This window comes from Oncorhynchus clarkii, chromosome 10 (assembly GCF_045791955.1).
Source record: "Oncorhynchus clarkii lewisi isolate Uvic-CL-2024 chromosome 10, UVic_Ocla_1.0, whole genome shotgun sequence".
NCBI lineage: Eukaryota > Metazoa > Chordata > Actinopteri > Salmoniformes > Salmonidae > Oncorhynchus > Oncorhynchus clarkii.
Genome location: NC_092156.1, coordinates 31149528 through 31170725, shown reverse-complemented (window position 1 = coordinate 31170725; position 21198 = coordinate 31149528). Strand labels below are relative to the sequence as shown.

Below are 21198 nucleotides of genomic sequence, written 5' to 3'. Positions count from 1 at the left end.
TGGTCCTTATTATGGATGTGCATGGATCTGGTTACATTTTTTACAAAAAGGGGGCTTTTTCATAGACAGACTTGGAAGCCAGATCAGTGAATATTGCAAAAAGGCAGATTAAACTATTTTGATAAAGTAATGAAATTATTAGTGGCTCTTATGGTTGCGGAAGGCTTATATTTAGCCTCAGTATAATTTTATACGTAGTGTTTTGACCTTTAATTATGTAACAGAGCTTATTTAGAGAAAACAAATTTAAATATATATATATATATATATATATATATATATATATATATATATATATATATATATATATATATATATTTTTTTTTTCTCTAAATAAGCTATATATATAACGACCCCAAACACACCTCCAAGACGACCACTGCCTTGCTAAAGAAGCTGAGGGTAAAGGTGATGGGCTAGCCAAGCATGTCTCCAGACCTAAACCCTATTGAGCATCCGTGGGTTATCCTCAAACGGAAGGTAGAGGAGTGCAAGGTCTCTAACATCCACCAGCTCCGTGATGTCGTCATGGAGGAGTGGAAGAGGACTCCAGTGGCAACCTGTGAAGCTCTGGTGAACTCCATGCCCAAGAGGGTTAAGGCAGTGCTGGAAAATGATGGTGGCCACACAAAATATTGACCCAATTTGGACATTTTCACTTAGGGGTGTACTCACTTTTGTTGCCAGCGGATTAGACATGAATGGCTGTGTGTTGAGTTATTTTGAGGGGACAGCAAATTTACACTGTTATACAAGCTGTACACTCACTACTTTACATTGTAGCAAAGTGTCATTTCTTCAGTGTTGTCACATGAAAAGATATACTCAAATATTTACAAAAATGTGAGGGGTGTACTCACTTTTGTGATAAACTGTATATTGAGATATGATTTTAGGACATATCGCCCAGCCCTACTGTTAACTGACTGCCTGCTCTAACCATGGCAGAGAACAGCAAGGCATAGCAGAGGGGTGTGTGTGGGTCTGTCCGTGTGTGTCTGTACCTTCATGTGTTCACGCAGCACAGACATTATTAGGGTGACAGGAAGCATCGAAAATCCCAATGCTGGATAATCTCAGTGTGGCACTAAACAAATCCAGCGATGACAGACAGACAGGATGTCATATTTCATGTGTCAGTCATTCAGCTGCCTAGGCCCATTAATATATATCATACATCATTCTGTGACAGGTTCAGTTAAATGAATATCTGCCATAACTGCCAGGAGACAAATGCAGCTAGGGAAGATGGGAAATTAATTGAGGGCTTGAAAAAAGTGGTATTTGTCACAAGAGGGAAATATCTGGCAGCGTGCCATCATCAAGTACAAGAAGACCCGGCCGTGTTGAAAGCATCTCTCGAGAGATGTTTTCTCTTTCAAACTAGCAGCTGCATCCATCCACTCAAACACAATACGCTGTAGACTCGCTTGATACTTATGCGTCCTCATTCTTGGAATTTTCGTTTGATTTGGTTTCTGTAGAAACACGGCAGACCAACCGTATGTCGATACATTCCGTTTCACATTCTTCTCCACAATGAAGTGCTTATCAATTTTCCCCTGTCTGCCCTCTCAGACCCTCTATTCAGACAGCAGCTCTAAGACAACAGTTTCTAAGAAAATCCATTGTTTAATTCTGAAGGCCAGACAGACACGGTTATCGACGGTAGTGTTACTGAGAGACATTCACATGGAGGAAAAGTAATTAGTTATCCATATTCTCTTAGAAAAAAGGGTTCCAAAAGGTTTCTTTGGCTGTCCCCATTGGAGAACCCTTTTTGGTTCCAGGTAGAACCGTTCAGGTAGAATCCTCTGTGGAAAGGGTTTTACATGGAACCCAAAAGGGTTCTACTTGGAACCAAAAGAGTTCTCTACAACAAAATGTGTAATACGGGGTATGAATACTTTCTGAGGGCATTGTAGTTAGACATAAATACACAATTTTTGTCATCTAGACTACATTTGAGATAAGTGTAGTTGGCTGTTTGTTGCCATGAATTTCTCAACCCAGGTTGAGATTTGTCCTTCTTTTCTAAGCTTTCCGTAATTGTAAATGTTAATAGCCATTAATAATATGTCAATCATAAAATAATATTTTGCATTTGAACCTTTCACAGTTTGTCGATGACCCTACAATAGTTCTGTAATAGAATTAGTTACAAGTACCATATACAACATGTCAGTAAACTATGTCATCCACCACACACGCCAATCTGATTAAAGGAGATCACACACCAGGAGTGACAATAGTATCACAGCCTATTGCCTTGTGACATTTGTCTTCAGTCCACTGAATGACTATGAGCATCCTAATCCCCACTGTCCTACCAGCCTGTAAACGCTCAAACAATCCGAAGTCACTGGAGTTATTATGACCCTCAAGTATTTCTGGAGAAACGTTTGGCATTTCATGAGGGTAGAAGAACAAAGGGCTATAAAGTTGGAATCAGCTCATGGCAGTATTTGTTGCAACATCAGTTTGAGAGTCGAAATCGTTTAGAAGTGATGGCTTTAAGATAATTGAATGTTTAAAGCCCCAAAGGGAAAGTGATGGGTCTCTTGCTACACTAAATGCTCTTTCTATTAACATTGTTTTCTACAAAAATCAAGTAAGATGTAGAAAATAAATCACATACTAGACCTATAGACACAAGTGCTGATTCCAATGACATCAATGAAAGGAAACATGTATTCTCCTTCCATTATTATCGGTACTACTGGTTACACTGATTTCTTTTCTTCCCTTACAATAATTATCTGTGCTAAACGGGAAAACTCAAATGAGGTGTTGGGGAAAGGCATTTGCCCAAAGTCTTCATTGTGTTCATTGATAGAAGGGGCTGTGAATTCTGTCTGGGGATCGATTTCTTTGGATTGCACAGGGCCAATTGGTCTTGACCAATTGATGCTTAGCGTCTGTTCGGATGAAAAGCCAACAACACAATGAACATGTAATGTGGTTTTACAGCGGTGGTCAGCTGAGCAGGCATTAAGTAATATTAAATTGGGGTGGGGTGAGAAGAGAAGGGAACGATTAAACTGCAGTTATTTAGTGCACTGGTATCAGGGTTTTAGAGGAGACGGAGCTTAATAATTTTGTAATTTCTAAAGGCATTCATTGTTATACACGACTTCTAGCTCAGGCATTCTCCCTTCTGCCTCTCTCAATAGGTACTAGGCAGCAGACCTAGAGCGCTTTACGCCTGCCTCGGACAGTTCACTTGTAAAGAACAGCTGCTGCAGCTGTATGTCCAGGTGGAAAAATGTATTGATTTCAATGACCTGGCTCAATGAATGCCAACAGAACACCTTTCTGAATGCATTTGAGATTACAGAGCTGCTTTTGCAAATTGAAGCCGCGCAATTCCCTCTCAAATTGAAAGCAAAAGGGGTGGAGAGAAAAACATCGCTCTGGAGGCCATGTAGGCTACACACTGGCACAACAAAGAATGAATGGGGAACTGTGGGGAAACATGGCGAGTGGTATCGAGTAGTAACTTCCCTAGTGAGGTTTTGAGGTAGAATACTATCAGTAATGTTGTCCTATGTGGACAAAGGATTTAGCATGCACTTATATATAGAGTGCACTGGAGAGAGAATACAATGCTATATGGACTATTCATTAGGTTGATTTGGTGCTATACTGAATCACGGATTCTGAGTAGAGCACAATAAAGAGGTCAGTTTGAGGATCAATCTCACCATGGTGGTTAGAGAGTTGGACTAGTAAACGAAAGGTTGCAAGATCAAATCCCCGAGCTGACAAGGTGAAAATCTGTCTTTCTGCCCCTGAACAAGGCAGTTAACCCACTGTTCCTAGGACATGATTGAAAATAAGAATTTGTTCTTAACTGACTTGCCTAGTTAAATAAAGGTAAACATAAAAATAAATAAATGGTGTTAGCTTGTCATCCTACACAGCTTTAGGCAATTCTTACAGCCTCCTTCACAGAAGTATCTAACCCAGTAGTACAGCTAATGTTGTTGTAATGTATGCATGATAAAGCACATTGGTGTTGTAGGAAAAACATTCTACAGAGGAGTAGCTAGGAAGGAATCCATGAATTAAGTCACAACACAAATAAAGGCCTAGAGTGATGAGATTATGTAATATAGATTTGGCAGTTAGGTAACATAGTTACATTGTAATAACTGATTCAACAAGTGGAATTAAATAATAATGAATGATTAATAAGTGTATGTTAAGGTTACACATACTATTGTGCATGTGAGGAGCTTATTCCACAGACAAATAAGGCAAAGAAATTCCATGAAGAACCTGCATGAGATCCACCAGTGTCCTGTTCTGGGTTCTGAAACATTCTAGAACCTTTGGAAGACTATCCTCCTACTGCCAGTCTTTGTCTGGCACATTCTTATAAAAACAAATCCAGAACACAGCTCAACAAAACAAGCTCTGTGACAGAGATATAGATATTTGGCCGAATCGCCTCGTTTTAAAGCCACATCTATTGGAATCCAGCTAACAAAAACAGAAATATGCAGGCTAGAGCAACGCCAAGTGCAAGGCCAGCCCAGCAATACAGATACAGGGATTGGGGCTGAAGAAAATAACAACTCTCTGTTCACATAGTGTCAAGAGATTAACAGCCGAATCCAGAGGAGATAACAAAACACAGAGATTAAGTGCTAAAAACACACATCGAAGCAAATCCCCCGCGGGGCAGAAAAGTAGTAGTAGTAACAGCAGCCTGGAGTTACTCACCTCCAACGCCTCCAGCGTCATGAAACCAGAGATGGAGAAGCCGTCTATGATGTCCTCCTCAGTGGATGTAGACTCCTTTCTCTTTCTCCTGGGGGGCCTTGGACGGGAGGAAGAGGGGTTCCTGTCTCCTTCCTCCCTCTCTGAATCTGAGGAGAAGTGCAGCCCAACAGAGCCCCCCCTCTTATGGTTGTTGTTCCTTATCCCATTTGATCTCCGTCCCCGATCCCTCTCGGACTTAGACTTCCTCTTTTTGCGGAGCCCACTGGACCGTGGGCCATCCATTTCTTCAGAGGAAAAGCCCACCTAAAGACTTCTCTAGCAGAGCAGAGAATCAACCCTATCAAGGGCACTCACTGGCACAGTTGAACTTCCAGCAGAAATAAATCCCAACAGATATTTCCCAACAATATCCAACAAGTAGTAAGTATAGATACTTAGTGGATGAAATCCAACAGAAAAGAAGCAATCAGATAATATCCAACGGGCATAAACTGGAGTAGAGAATGCCTTGAGTCATTGAAAGCACAGCAGCAGATTCCAAGCAAAGATTCCCAACGGTGTCCATGAAATCCATTGACAAGCAAAGGGTAATAGAGTCTGTTAGACGTGGTAACTAGGCTGTCAACTCCAAAAAGAGAATAAAAAGAAGACAAATCTTTAACTGGAACAGAACGTGTGATCACTGGACATGTCCTGCCATGGTGAACCAACTGTAAAAAGCCACATCCTGATCCTTCTTCTTAAGGAATCCCCACTCTTCACATGCTGTCATGTCAGCCAACTCTCCCTCCTGAAAGTCAAAGAGATAGAGGGCATACATTTGCAACATGTTCAGTTAGCAGCAGGCCTTACTGTTGAATGCATTAAGTCAATGAGCCATCCTCTCAGGGTAGGTAGGGAGATTATACAGTACAGGGGATTGTTACCAGTCTACATAATGCAACATAAATTCATGTTTCATTACGCTATATCTTTAGAGTCATCTGCTCACCATATTTTCCTTTATTCTTTTACAATGCACAACCATTAGGCCCCTTGGCTGAGATCATTGAATACGTTTACATGCACATAATAATATGATTATTGTGAATAGTCAGATTCATATAATAGTTTGATTTAAACGTTTACATGCTTTGCAAGAACGATTTCACTAATAATCCTTTTAACATGGACACATCTGAAATCAGGCTTCCTGATGGGACTTTGATAAATTATGCAGAAAATCGCCAATCAAAGTAAACGTTCTACCACAGCGACCATGTTATTTTTGGAAGCCTACTTGATTCTGAGGTTGGACATATAACGTTTGTATGTGAAAATTATTTTTAAGATGCATACTTTCATTTTTTTCTGAACTCACTTCACTCGCGCATAAGAGGGAGGTTTGTACTGCTGGTGCTGACACATGCACAGATCAAATACACTGTTGGAACTCCGATTAAGCTGTTTATATGTCCTAATAATTCAAAAGATTGCTCAGAAAACCAGATGTTTTAACCACTGTATGCTTAGGCCTACTTCGATTATGACCTTTCACCGACTAAGATGACTATGTCCATACTCGGCCTAGATAGATTTATAGATTTATAGTAGTCCAGGGGACTGCCGTAATCAGTTTAATATTAATCAGTTAAATTATTAGTGCATGTAAACATACTCAGTGTGTGTTTAAAGTGCTTCTCTACTACTGTCTCTGAAGTCCCCCTCCCCCCTTGATTTTACCCTATCCTGTACTCTTAATGAAATAAGCATTTTCTTACATCTATAATGTATGGGTATTTCTTCTATTTGGATTAGCCTATTCCTTTATATGTGTATATTTTAGACATAGGCCTGCTGTGGTTATTAGCTCGGTTTCTTTCAGTACTGTTCACTGCATATAGAACACCAGCTTGCCTGATCATCACACGATTATGTCTCAATTTCCAAAATCACTGTCACAGGTCAATCTAGTATAAACTTCTTAATCACCACGACACTTGCCTTTCAAACACTTCCAATCCCTATACTTTACATTATCTCCACACAGGTGCCGAAAACCTTGATTCAGCTGACACAATAACATTACATTGGTAAATACATGCTTCATCAAGGAATGATGCCAAGGTAGTCTTTTTTTGCAGTGTGCTCATCATTCTGTATGTTTCATTTCAGTCTACACACAACTAACCCGCTAAATGATTTACCACATTCTGATTAGTTGGAGGTGTTCTTTGAATTATATGTAAAAGCTATTGTGTATTATGCAATATCTCTACAAGGTTATTCATTCTTATAACGCACTTGTTTTGTCACAGCATGACATGATATTTTACAATCAAATACATTTTGTCCAATAGATCATCTCATCTAAGCTATATATCTAAACATGTTGATCACAATCTAACCTAGATATTAAATCATTTCTGTCCTTGAGAGTTTGAGATGAGGATTCTGCCAACCAATGCTCACACCTAAACCTAGACTGATGACAAAGACCTTTTGACAATCTGGTCCAAAAGCACTTGAACCTGGAGCATCGAAGTTATGTGATCGTAGGCTATTCTAAATGATTAAGCTATTTACATTTCTCATGCTACAATATAGTACAATGTAACCATAATGGTTTGAGTTTCAGACAGGCAACATATTCAACAGTTTGTTATCTCAATCATTCCTTCACACATAAATCCATTCTCACTCTTCTAATTTGCTTTGTATGTCAAAGATACAGAGAAAGTGTGCTCTATGAATACTACAGGATTATCCAAATCCATTTCCAGATAAAAACGTGTACATGATGACATCCCCAAAATGGTAGCCTATCCATCATTGAATACACCAAACCGTACAGGCATGTTCAAGCCACTCCAAATTCCATCACCCCCTCCCAATTCTGCCAGTGAACCGTTCCAGACAGTGGGAACACACCTTGACTAGCTCCATCATCACCAGACACACCATTAGAATCATCTGTCATAGACAACCACCATATCAACTTTGCATTATGTCATTGTCCAATGATTGCAAATCAAGGTGGCATAAACTAGACTAGAAGTGGCAAATGTTACACATCAGCACATTACAATGGCTCGCAAATATTTCTTATTTGGACCGATGGTGCGTAATAAGGGCGCATCTAAACCATCCAAAATCACAGCCTTGTCTAGAAGTCAAATTCAGTCTTTCCTATAACGGTCCTAAGCCATTTACCAGTCCCCATCCCTTTAAAACCTGATGCCCCGTGCCAGCACTCCCCTAATTACATGCAAAACAGCTATTAAATGATTTACTATAGCTATGCCTCTTCGCCCTCCCTTTTCTCGTTCCTTCCTGTTATCACACTCTATCTCGCTGTCTTCGTTCAGTTTTTTTTGTCTGCTCCCCTGTCAGTAAATCTCACGCTCCGTGGCCAGTCCAGCCCACAACTGCGACTGGCACTGCCTCCTCTCCTGCTCCAGCTCTCCGCTTATTTTCACAACACACAAAGCGAGCCTCTTTTCCTCCAAGACACGTCATGCAAAACCAAGAAAAGCAAACCCTTGAAAGTGGGGACCGTCCGGGCAAGTCGCAGGCATTCGGATACAAATGGTCAATACAAGAGAACAGAAAATGAAAAATGTAACAAACAAATAAATCCCGCAAGGAAGCAAAGGGGCTCTTCTCTCCCAGTCCGTTCTTCAGTATCTCGGAGAAGGGACCGGGCGCATTGATATGGCGATGCCGCAGTGCCGCTTTACAGGGTATGCGCTTCCTCGGCGCAAATAGTGCTGCATATGGGATCTGGTATGGGTCGTTGTACTAAGGAGAACATGTCTAAACTATGCTTATGTAATGTTGTCGTTGAAACTCTGTAATAGGTAATATACATACTTAAATAAATACAAATACATCTTATTGAGTATACACTTAGGCTACTCACCAAAATGCTAGTGCACAAAACACCACTTGTGACGTGATCATTCCTGACAATTCCCACCCTTCTAACTATATAGTCACCCCTATTTAAGATACTCATTATAAATCCTGTAGCCTATCCCAAACAATATGTACATGAATCATCTCTAAACCCTCTCACCAGCATGCCGATATCCCTAGCTCATAGCTCTCTTGACTATATGGAGTAAAGGCAGACAGACAGGCAGTCAGTCAGCGTTGAGCTTTTTGCTGCTATCACCCAGACACCCATTCAGTGTTATTGACAGAACCATCCTCTGCAGACAGACCATGGACCCAGATGTCAGATTATCACACAGGTTATGTAACAGGGCTAGGTTCTCTTCAGGGAGAGACCAAGGGGCCGTGCATCACCCAGGTGGGTTCTACACATTGGTGGTGGATAAGGTGAGTTTCCCCCTACTATGTAAAGCACTTTGAGTACCTCAGTTGGTAGAAAAACGCTATATAAATCCAATCAATTAATTACTGAATTAACTTACTCTGCTCTGCTGCCCTGTCAAACCCCAGTGAAATAGAACACTGTCCGGGTCTCATTAATCTGTGTCACAAAGCATTTGACTCACCTGAAGTGTTTGGTCATTGGTGGGTCACATATGCTAGCACGGTTGGGGATGGTAATCAGGGTAAAGCCAAGATGTCCTTGCAGATCAAATCAGAGTTTTTTAGGGGGAAATAAAAATCACATTTCCCTACAGACTAGATAAATGATGATGAGTAATGAAAACAATGAAAAAATAAGTTATCATGGTGAACATTGCAATTACAATATTGAATGTTAGACATCCATGTCACGTAGTTATTTTATGTAGGTCTAAACAAGTCCTTCTCAAATACATTCAATACAAGTCATGTATTCTAGGGCCAATATATACAATGATTGATCCTCCAATGTTTCACACTTGCGTGGGCTAACCATTAACCACAACCCAAGGATGCTGAAAATCTACCAAGCAACTGCTTCATTATGGCCACAGTAATATATTCAATTGATATTCTACTGCCTATAGAGTCCCAAACATGATTATGCATGGTTGTAGTTATTCCAGATCTATGCAATGTATCATTTGGGTACAACAAATAATCAATATATTCATACATTATAATGGTAGTAGCAGCTTTTGTCCTAACCTGTGAGAGAGAGAGCTGTGAAAGCCAAGTGTTGCTTTAATCTCCCCGAGGTCCTGAAATGTATTATTTCATTCAGCTGCAATCATGCCAATATTGTTCACACTCTTGATTACCCAAATGTCTAATTTGCCATTTGTAATAGTGCTTAAAGATTTCTCAGTAGTTCCACTTACATATATGAGTCCTGAATTAATTCATGTGTTCCTATGGTTTTTGTATTGATGTTCTGTTCAAGGCTCAAAGCCCCACCCTCCATTTTCAATGAGTGGATCAGTGGAGCCGTTGTCGCCCATGATACCAATTGAACATTTTTGATTTCCTGGTCCAGTCAGTAATGGTTTCTGAATGCTCAAATGGAACCAGCACTGAAAAAATCAATTTGTTACAGAAATAAATTTATATGATAAAACGTCAGACTAATTCCAAATATTGATATTAAAGAGTAAATCACATTAAATGTAATATTATTGGGGATATAGGTATTATTAAATGTAATGATAATATTACCTTATAATAACATCAATCAGAATAAAGCTCAAAACCACAGCAGTGTGATTATCTCACCAACATGACATGTCTACATGTTGAAAGCTAGCACACAGATACATGGTGGTGGTGTTAGTGTGTGGCGGTAGCAGCGGTGTGGGCTGGTCCTGTGTGAATTAGGGATCAGGAGAGACAGTTTATTTTTAGCTTGCAGGCGTAATGATGCAGCCAGAGTGTGGCTCAGTACAGCGGTGTGGCTCAAAGAGTGTCCAGTCTGAGAGTGCTTCTATTCCCATCAATGCCCTCTGAGAGGTGGTGCCTCAGCATCCTCCCAGCCACCATCACAGCCCAGCCACCACCGCAGCCCAGCCGTGTTAGAGTAATGCTCCAGGACACGCTATAATTTCTCTATAATCGTGTTTAAATATTAGACATTAGCCATGCTTTCTCTGCAGCACCATCTTCACTCTCAAGTCATCACCCTTTGATGTCAGAACACCTCAAACACATCACTGTCTGTTTTCGTTTTATAGGTCATAACCTAATTTAAAGGTTGTTTAGGAAAAGAAAAGACAGTGTCACGGTCGTGTGGAGAGACGGACCAAGGCACAACGGATGTTGAGTTCCACATATTTATTATAAAGTGAAACTTAGCAAAAATAAAACAATAAATCAATAAACTGATAACGAAACGTGACTACGTGGTGCACATGCACAAAACACAAAATAATATCCCACAAACACAGGTGAGAACAATAACTACTTAAATATGATCCCCAATCAGAGACAACGATTACCAGCTGCCTCTAATTGGGAATCATACAAATCACCAACATAGAAAATAATAACCTAGAACCCCACATAGAAATAATAACCTAGAATTACCCCCAGTCACGCCCTGACCTACTACACCATAGAGAAACAAAGGCTCTCTATGGTCAGGGCGTGACAGTTCCCCCCTGGCTCTGGTGCGGGACGAAGAACCTGCTCATCCCGCGGATCCGCCAGCATGGGGGACGGCGCTGGTGCGGGACGAAGAACCCACTCAGCTCGCGGATGCACCAACTTTGGTGGCGACTCTGGTGCGGGCCGAATAACCCGCTAATCCAGCCATGGACCCGGGCTGAACACTGTGCCTGGACTGGACCTCGGTGTAAAGGAAGGCTCCTGCCATGGAGCGGGACTGGACGCCGTGCCTGGACAGGGCACTGGCGCAGAGGAAGGCTCCTGCCCTGGCTACAACAGCAAACATACTGTGCTCAACTCTTCTGTCAAGTGCTTCCAGCGATATTAAAACACATAGAAGTATTAACCCTCAGGTTTAATGCTTACAGTGTATGTTTAATGAACACGATTAACTAAACCAGTCGCCAGAAAAACCAGCATAATATGTCATAAATTTGCAGAAAACTGCATATGCAAACCAACATGTACACATGTACATGTACATTATAGCATTGTGTGTTTGAGAAGGCATAATGAAATTAAAACTGTCTCTTTCTCTTCAGTGATGGAACCACAGCAGATGGTGATAATTAGGTAAATCAGATATACAAATATATTTTTGTCTCACATCTCTCATTAAACTATCGACATTCTCTCTTGATCTGCAAGAATCTCACAAGGTACTGAGACGAGTTGAGTACATTGCAATTCATACAGACATTCCAATGGTATATATGCCACATATACAGCAACAAAGAGCTGCAGAACGCTGGATGGAATGGGCTCATGTCTTTGCCCCAAAGCCCTCTTTCTAAGCCCGGTAATAGCCACTATTATTTCCACTGTGTACACCCTAGTCTTTATAAATGCCTCTCGCTCTGCTCTGTAACCATGCAGAACTACATGCTGTACTGTTGAGCATCATCAATGTTGCTCTGGGTATACACACTCTGCCAATACTATATGCTGTTATTAATATAGGCTGGCGATTTGAGTGGTTAAATCACAGAGTGGTGAAGCCTAATATTTATAATTAATGACTAACTACTAGTCCCTTAAGGCCTAACGAGTGCCTAATTCCCTTATACTGCATGTTAACACATGAGGAGTTGGTGGCTAATTAACAGCTAATAAGAGCCTTATGACCCATTGTTGAAGTGGTGATGAATTATGAATGGTATTAAGTGTTACTGAATGGTGTTTCTATGTATGGCTCAAGGGGAGACGATGTGTACTGTACATGAGGATCCTCTATGCGTTTGACCTTAGAGTGAATGTCTATCTAAATGTAACCTTTCGTATTACCCTAGATGCAGTCACACCCCTAAAACCAAAAAACATTTGTCACAAGAAAATTAGCTCCCTGGTATACAGAAAATAGCCGAGCCCTGAAGCAAGCTTCCAGAAAATTGGAATGGAAATGGCGTTCCACCAAACTGGAAGTCTTCCGACTAGCTTGGAAAAACATTACCGTGCAATATCGAAGAGCCCTCACTGCTGCTTGGTCATCCTATTGTAGGAGAATAAGAATAATCCAAAATGTATTTTTGATAGTGTCGCAAAGCTAACTAAAAAGCAGCATTCCCTAAGAGAAGATGGCTTTCACTTCAGCAGCGATGAATTTGTCACAATTTGTCACATACACAAGGTTAGCAGATGTTAATGCAAGTGTAGCGAAATGCTTGTGCTTCTAGTTCAAACAGTACAATAATATTTAATAAGTCATCTAACAATTCCCCAATTCCCCAACTACGTAATACACACAAATCTAAAGGGGTGAATGAGAATATGTACATGTAAGTATATGGATGAGTGATGGCAGAGCAGCATTGGCAAGGTGCAATAGATGGTATAAAATACACTATATACATGTGATATGAGTAATGTAAGATATTTAAACATTACTAAAGTGCCATTATTTAGAGTGCATTGTATAAAGTGACTAGTGATCCAATTATTAAAGTGGCCAGTGATTGGGTCTCAATGTAGGCAGCAGCCTCTCTGAGTTAGTGATTGCTGTTAGCAGTCTCATGAACTCATGAACTTCTTTGACAAAAAGTGTTTTTTCAACCACTCCACAAATTTCTTGTTAACAAACTATAGTTTTGGCAAGTCGCTTAGGACATCTACTTGTGCATGACACAAGTAATTTCTCTTCAATTGTTTATAGACAGAATATTTCACATATAATTTGCTGTATCACAATTCCAGTGGGTCAGAAGTTTATATACACTAAGTAGACTGTGCCTTTAAACAACTTGGAAAATTCCAGAAAATTATGTCATGCACACATCATGCACACAAATGTTGTGCACACATTTGTTTACATCCCTGTTAGGGAGCATTTCTCCTTTGCCAAGATAATCCATCCACCTGACAGGTGTAGCATATCAAGAAACTGATTAAACAGCATGATCATTACACAGGTTCACCTTGCGCTGGGGACAATAAAATACACTCTAAAATGTGCAGTTTTATCACACAACACAATAATTTATTTTTATTTTACCTTTATTTAACTAGGAAGGCCTCATTGAGATTTGAAATCTTTTTTTTCAAGAGCGTTCTGGCCAAGATAGGCAGCACCAAGTCTTTACATAATTACAGACAGACGACATGAAAAACTACAGGTTACCTAGTAAAAACAACATAGAATTCACATGAGTATAACAAAATAATGAAACAGAAAATAAAAAATCATCGATGATTTAAAAACACCATTTGGGACAAGTTCTTCCAGTTTAAAAGTATTTTGTAAGGCGTTCCAAGCTGAGGACTGTACATAAAAGCTCTTTTACCAAATTCAGTTCGGACATTTGGAACAGTTAGGAGGATAAAGTACTGTGAATGAAGATAGTGCCCACCACATTTCTGAACAATAAAAATGCCCAAATAAAATGGTAGTAAACCAAATGGCTTTGAAAATAAAAGTATACCAGTGACTGAGTCCACGATTGACTAGAGAAGTCCAGCCAACCCTTGTATATAAAGTGCAGTGGTGTGTAAGGGTTTTGCAGTTTAAAATACATCTCAATGCACCATGGTAAAGGGTGCCAATTGATCTCAAACACTGAGCGGAAGCATTCATTTATAAAATATCCCCATAGTCTAGTAAAGGCATAAATGTAGCTTATACTAGCCTCCTTTTTGCTTCTAAAGAAAAACAGGCTGCAGCTTCAGTTTTTTTGTAAGTTGGTGAATATGCAATTTAAAAGAGAGGCTGTCATCAATTAAAATTCCAAGATATTTATATGAGGTTACAGTCTCAATCTCATTGCCAGGTAGGTAGTAATAGGTGAAAGGTTCAGAGATCTATTTCTTGCTTTAGAAAACACCATTAGTTTAGTTGTGTCAGTATTGAGGATAAGCTTCAGCTGACACAAGTATGTTGAACAGTATAAAAAGCAGTTTGCAAGTTCTGGAAAGCTTTTGTGAGAGAAGAGGCACAACAATAAATAACAGTATAATCAGCAAAAAAGTGAAGTTGCGCATTTTGCAAATTTTTGTCTAAATTATTTATAGAAATAGTGAATAAGAGGGGACCAAGTACAGAGCCCTGGGGCACACCATTACAGACAGACAATTTAACAGACATGAGCCCTTCAAATTGACTGCACTGAGTTCTATCAGATAGATAGTTAGCAAACCATGCAACTGCATGCTCCGAAAGACCTACGCTCAACAATCTCTGCCTCAGTATAGCATGATCATCTGTATCAAAGGCCTTAGAGAGATCAATAAAAAGTGAGACACAGTGCTGTTTTTTGTCAAGGGCTTCAGTGATATAATTTAAAACCTTTACGGCTGCTTTAATTGTGCTACGCTTCTTCTTGAAGCCCTATTGGTACATTGATAAAATAGAGTTAGTATATAAAAACTATTTTAGCTGTTCACTAACAAGGGTTTCAAGTATTTTCGCCAGGGGTGACAGCTTTGAGATTGGCCTATAATTATTTAAAAGAGTTGGATCTCACCCTTTTAAACGTGGTAGGGCAAATGCTGATTTCCAGATCTTTGGAATTTCATTACATTCCAGGGTTAGATTGAACAGATATGTAAGTGGTTCAGCTATGAAATCAGCTGCCAGTTTTAAGAAGCAGGTATCAAGAAGATCAGGACCTGCAAGCTTTCTCTGATATAAGGATTTCAGGGCTTTATGTACCACTTGCACTGAGAATGGCAAAAAGCTAAAAGTTTGACCAGCTTTCACTGGTTCATCCACACAGGGTTGTACAGAGACAGAGGACACTGAATCAAACAGCCTACCAGATGATACATTGAAACAATTCAGCATTTCAGTTTTGTCATATACAGCAATAGCAGTCCTTCAATACACATGACGGTAAACCATTAACATTACTGTTACCAGACATAGACTTGATAGCCTTCAAAAACCTTCTAGGATCATTCACGTTATCAGTGGTAACAGACATAAAATATTCAGACTTGGCCTTCCTGAGAAGAAAAGAACACTTGTTTCGTAGTTGCCTAAAAAGAAGCCAATCAGCATCAAAACATGATTTCCTTGCTTTAGCCCAGGCCAGATTATGTTTGTGAATAACACAAGACAGCTCGGAGGAAAACCATGGATTATCCCGCCCTTTAACCTTGAACCTGCGGAATGGGGCATGTTTGTTTACTATTTGGAAAAACACATAATGGAAGAATTTCCAGGCAGTTTCCACATCAGGAATAAACAAAATCTTGCTCCAGTCAAAATAAAACAAATCATGAAAGAAAGCCTGCTCATTCAAACTCTTAAAATGTATCTTACAAATAAAGCGTGGCTTTGTCTTAGGTAGTATTTCTAACAGAAACAACAGCGCAATGATCACTTAAATCATTACAAATATCATTACAACCAACCGCAGAATATTTATTGGGAACATTTGTCAATATCAAATCAATCAGGGTAGATTTCTCTGGACATTTGAGATTTGGGCGGGTGGGTGAGTTAATCAACTGGGTAAGATTCATAGAATTACAAAACATTTTAAAATCATCAGACAACAGCTTTAACCAACACCAGTTGAGCTCACCAGTCAAGAAAACTTAGTCTTTACATTCACTACCGTTAAAAAGTTTGGGGTCACTTAGAAATGTTCTTGTTTATGAAAGAAAAGCACATTTTTTTGTCCATTAAAATAACATCAAATTGATCAGAAATGCAGTGTAGACTTTGTTAATGTTGTAAATTACTATTGTAGGTGGAAACAGCAGTTTCTTTAATGGAATTTCTACATAGGCGTACAGAGGCCCATTATCAGCAACCATCACTCCTGTGTTCCAATGTGTTGTGTTAGCTAATCTAAGTTTATCATTTTAAAAGGCTAATTGATCATTAGAAAACCCTTTTGCAATAGCTGAAAACTGTTGTACTGATTAAAGAAGCAATAAAACTGGCAATAACGTCTTTAGACTAGTTGAGTATCTGGAGCATCAGCATTTGTAGGTTCGATTACAGGCTCAAAATGGCCAGAAACAAAGACCTTTCTTCTGAAATTCGTCAGTCTATTCTTGTTCTGAGAAATGAAGGCTATTCCATGTGAGAAACTGACAAGAAACTGAAGATCTCGCACAATGCTGTGTGCTACTCCCTTCACAGTACAGCGCAAACTGTCTCTAACCAGAATAGAAAGAGGAGTGGGAGGCCCCGGTGCACAACTGAGGCAGAGGACAAGTACATTACAGTGTCTAGTTTGAGAAACAGACACCTCACAAGTCCTCAACTGGCAGCTTCATTAAATAGTACCCGCAAAACACCCGTCTCAACGTCAACAGTGAAGAGGCGACTCCGGGATGCTGGCCTTCTAGGCAGAGTTCCTCTGTCCAGTGTCTGTGTTATTTTACCCATCTTAATCTTTTCTCTTTATTGGCCAGTCTGAGATATGGCTTTTTCTTTGCAACTCTGCCTAGAAGGCCAGCATCCCAGAGTGGCCTCTTCACTGTTGACGTTGAAAATGATTTATAGTGGACCACATTTAAAAACGGAATTAATCTTTGACACAACTCTGCCACAAACTATTCTTAGTCCCTTGATGCAGATACACCAAGCCATAATCGGACAATCCACCATTAAGAGAAATGTCCTTTTTATTGAACCCTGTGACCCCTCCTTCAAGGAATATCTGACCCCTGTTTAACGCTGTTGTGAAGTCAGTCAATTTCTCCAAATTAACCAAATTATATTGAGCATCCTCCTTTTCTCTTTTCATCTCTTCTCCTCCCGTTTCCTGCGAAAATACTTCCCCTCCCTCACAGCCTTCCCTCCTGAGACACAGTGGCAATCTGGCATTCTGCAGTATCTGACTCAGGATGGCACTGAAGTGGATAATTGTAAGTGCACTCTGTTGTCATGCAAAGCTCATTTATCTTGATAAAGAAGAAAGCTTCATCTTGAGGATACTTCTGTTAATTACCGGCACAGTAAACTAAACAGCTCTGTTGAGAGACAGATACACTTACAGCAGAAGGCTCATCTACAGTGCTGTATTGTCTGTGCCTGCAGACACACTGAGACACGCTGAGACACACTGACTGAGCCTCTACAGATGGAGATGGATCTGCAGGTTTCTCACCAGCATCAGAATGAGAATGTAGCATAGAAGTCTCTTGGGGAACCTGACTGGGAAAACCACCTGACATCTGTTGAGTGTTTTGTGTTATTTTAAGTTTTGTATTGCTGAAACCAATTCTAGTAGTGGAATCAGATGTGCTTGTCTGCGGGGTACACACATAATGTGTAGCTTCTAGGAATCACATTATTATCCATAGTATTGACGTCAAATGGAACAACCAAAGACATGTTTCTGGATTTTGTGAGATTCTCTCTGGTGTTTACAGAACAACTGGTGTTGTGAGATTAGGATATCAGGATTCAAGGATGCTGTGAGATTTGGATATCAGGATTCAAGGATGCTGTGAGATTAGGATATCAGGATTCAAGGATGCTGTGAGATTAGGATATCAGGATTCAAGGATGCTGTGAGATTAGGATATCAGGATTCAAGGATGCTGTGAGATTAGGATATCTGTTACAACTTCTACAATGGTGAGTGGAGGAGTTAAGCGCAGAGAGCAGGTAATTCAGTTTGTGGATATTTTATTCCATAGACTGTGGAGCCACGACATGCAAAACACCAGGGCGCATGAAACAACCCGTCCCAAAATACAAAGGACTAAACTGTCCGGAAAAAATACTCTTTACACTCATACACCAGATAACAGAAACCAAGCCCGCACAAATACCCAGTATATGTATTATGTCATGTTTTATGTTTAGTATGAACCCTAGGAAGTGAAACTGCTGCTTCAGCAGTATCAAAAAAAAAAAAAAAAATTGTATACAACTACTATTTGGTGGTAGTGTGGGTACAGTGGGATGAATCAAGGACCAGAGTGATCTGTATCATCCATACATGATCATGATTGCATTTCTGATATTTTGTAGTGGCTGGTTGATAAAGACCTGTTTGGTTCCCCCAAACATTATCAATTAGGGTTTAACTTTAGGGTTTAAATATTCACTCTGACCTTTGGTGACCTTTAGATGTCAGACCTCAAGTAACATCAGTGCTATGAAATCGTTGGATGAGGCTTCGACCAAAGATAGCACCAGATCATCCTTTTGATCCTTATCTTTTCAAATCCTGTGGAACAATGCTTCTCCATTATGGAAATATAAACTATATAGTCTCTCGTGAGAGGCTGCATTTGGCTCTGGGTGATGACATTATTATCTTCCTGGAACCCTTCTAGTGAGTGATTTGTGAGGTTAGTGTTTGTGAGGTTAGTGTCTAACAATTTCCATATTTATAACACACGTGTGTTTATAAGCACCTAATGAAACACTACCTTGTAAATGTACTGTCACCCACAAGATCATTTTGGATGAAGTGGGCACCTTCCATCATGGACTTACCACTGTAGGTGAGCCTGTAAATAATGGTTGTAAAACGTTTTCATCTCCAATAATGCAAGTGGGCGATCCAGGGCAGGCAAGTAGCAGACAAATTAGGATGAAATTAAGTCATAGTATTCATTCCGTTCACCTCTCTCTGACTGTACCGCGCACACTCACCCACCCAATTCTGCCCGAGAAACCTTGCAACCCCAGCCCACAGGTCCCTTCCCCCTGCAAACATATTTTTTGTCATTTTGTCTTTTACAATCCACTTAATTTGGAGGCTTACAAATTCTATTAGCGTGATCCTGTGTGTGCGGCGCTGTGGGAGAGGGGGAGAGCAGAGCGCCCTCGCAGGGGGAACGAGACCCTAATACTAATAAACGAGCGCGACTTTGCCTTTGCTTCTCTCGCCCTGTGGGATGAGAGGGAGAGAGGACTGAGTAATTGGAAAATATCCCTGCCTCGTATTCCAGAGAGATCTCCCCGCACCATAACTAACCTCCCTCCTCTGTCCCGCCCCTCCTCCCCTCGACTGCACAATGAGATATTCTGTTCTTCTTTTTGTTTCATAAAAGGAACAATTAGCAGAGTTTGAGGAGGAGTTTGTGTGTGTGTGTGTTTGTGCGAGGGTGCGTGTCTGTTTGTGTCTCTATGTGTGTTTTGTTTCTAGGACGAACGAGGGAACAGAAAATATTTGTTCCCCCTTTCTTTTATATCATGCATGGATGGGGGTGATGGTGATGGGGGGAGGGTCTACATGCACCCCAGCCTGCCATCACATGCTGTCTCTGTCTCTGCCTCCTGCCTGTGTTGTGTTTGTACACTCACTGAACACACTGAACACATGCCCTCGGCTAATAGGGCCTGATGCAATCGAGCCACTCAGCCGACACCCATAGTTGTAGTGAAAATGCAATACTTTTTTTGTTTTGTTGTTGGTATCATCTGGATGTACGCAGTACACACTTCTGAATGGTTTCTGTTCATGTGTTATGGATTCTTAAATATAGAATTGACTCGGTTTTAGTATAGTTTTAGTATATTCAGTACTTCATCTTCAGTGATTCAGTTTTTTATCTTAGTTGATTGAACTTGGGGGTTTGAAATAACCCATGCCATTTGCTTACTATTGAGTTATGGACAATATGGTAATATATTGAATAAATAGAACAATTGTAATAGTCTGCATGTGCTTCATTCTATAGTGCAGAATGTTGGGAGGAAGAAAGAGATTAAAACATAATTAAAAATGACTGAGTTTTTAGGTCAACCGTCATCCTCAATATCCACGATGCAATCAACACAGTTGAAGGTAAACACAAGAGGAGGAGAGGGTTTTTGTGTTTTTTTCAGTGTGTTTTTTTCTCCTTGTTACATTTTATCTCAGGCTATATTTGGAAGCTGTCTTGGTCTATTTGCACAGATGACAGATATGGAAAAAGCTCCTCTGTGCCGGGACTAAGACGAAGTTGAAAAGCACACAGCATAAGTGTATCAATTTAACTATGGAAATGAAAGAAAAATGGCACACACATTTGAAAACGTGATTTCTTAGAGCTGGAGTTGTCTAGTGAAAGTCCACTATCAGCATACCATATGAAGAATACAGTTCATCGAAAGGGTTCAAAACAAACTCAAATCAATTCTTAACTATGAGTTACAGTGCTTGGCAATTCAACTATTCAACAGTAGATTATATATCGTCCATCTGTGTTCTCCTCCTTCTGTTCCCATTTATTCTCATACTGACCGGTGGATTTGAAATGCTAATGTGATTGATTGTTTGAACCAGGGGAAGTAACATGAGGAAAGAGAATTTAGACAGGCCCCATATATTAAAAGCAGGATATTTTCTCAGTATGCCTGTTAATGTCACTGATACAGGCTTCAGTGTGTTCAATCATATTGATTCATATGGGTGACAACTAGGTCTTTATAGAGCATACTTCATTTTATGTAAAGGAAAATCAGTGTAGAGTCCATGGCATTTGCAAGTGCAAGACTGTGTAATCTGATCTGATTTTAGATGTAGACTACTGTACTAATCCAATTATTCCATATACAGT

At 40.0% G+C, this 21198-nt stretch overlaps 1 protein-coding gene across 3 annotated transcripts in view; it reads right to left on the bottom strand.

The window, feature by feature from the left end:
• LOC139418262 (autism susceptibility gene 2 protein-like) overlaps positions 1–5019 on the bottom strand; it is a 458234-nt gene extending 453215 nt beyond the window's left edge. For 2 of the 3 annotated variants that reach the window (XM_071167586.1, XM_071167587.1), the window contains exon 1: positions 4729–5010. In XM_071167586.1, coding sequence (XP_071023687.1) covers positions 4729–5010 — 282 coding nt within the window. Of the gene's footprint in view, positions 1–4728 lie in introns of all 3 variants that reach the window. The other variant, XM_071167588.1, reaches the window with a different exon arrangement.
• Positions 5020–21198: the final 16179 nt, after the last annotated feature.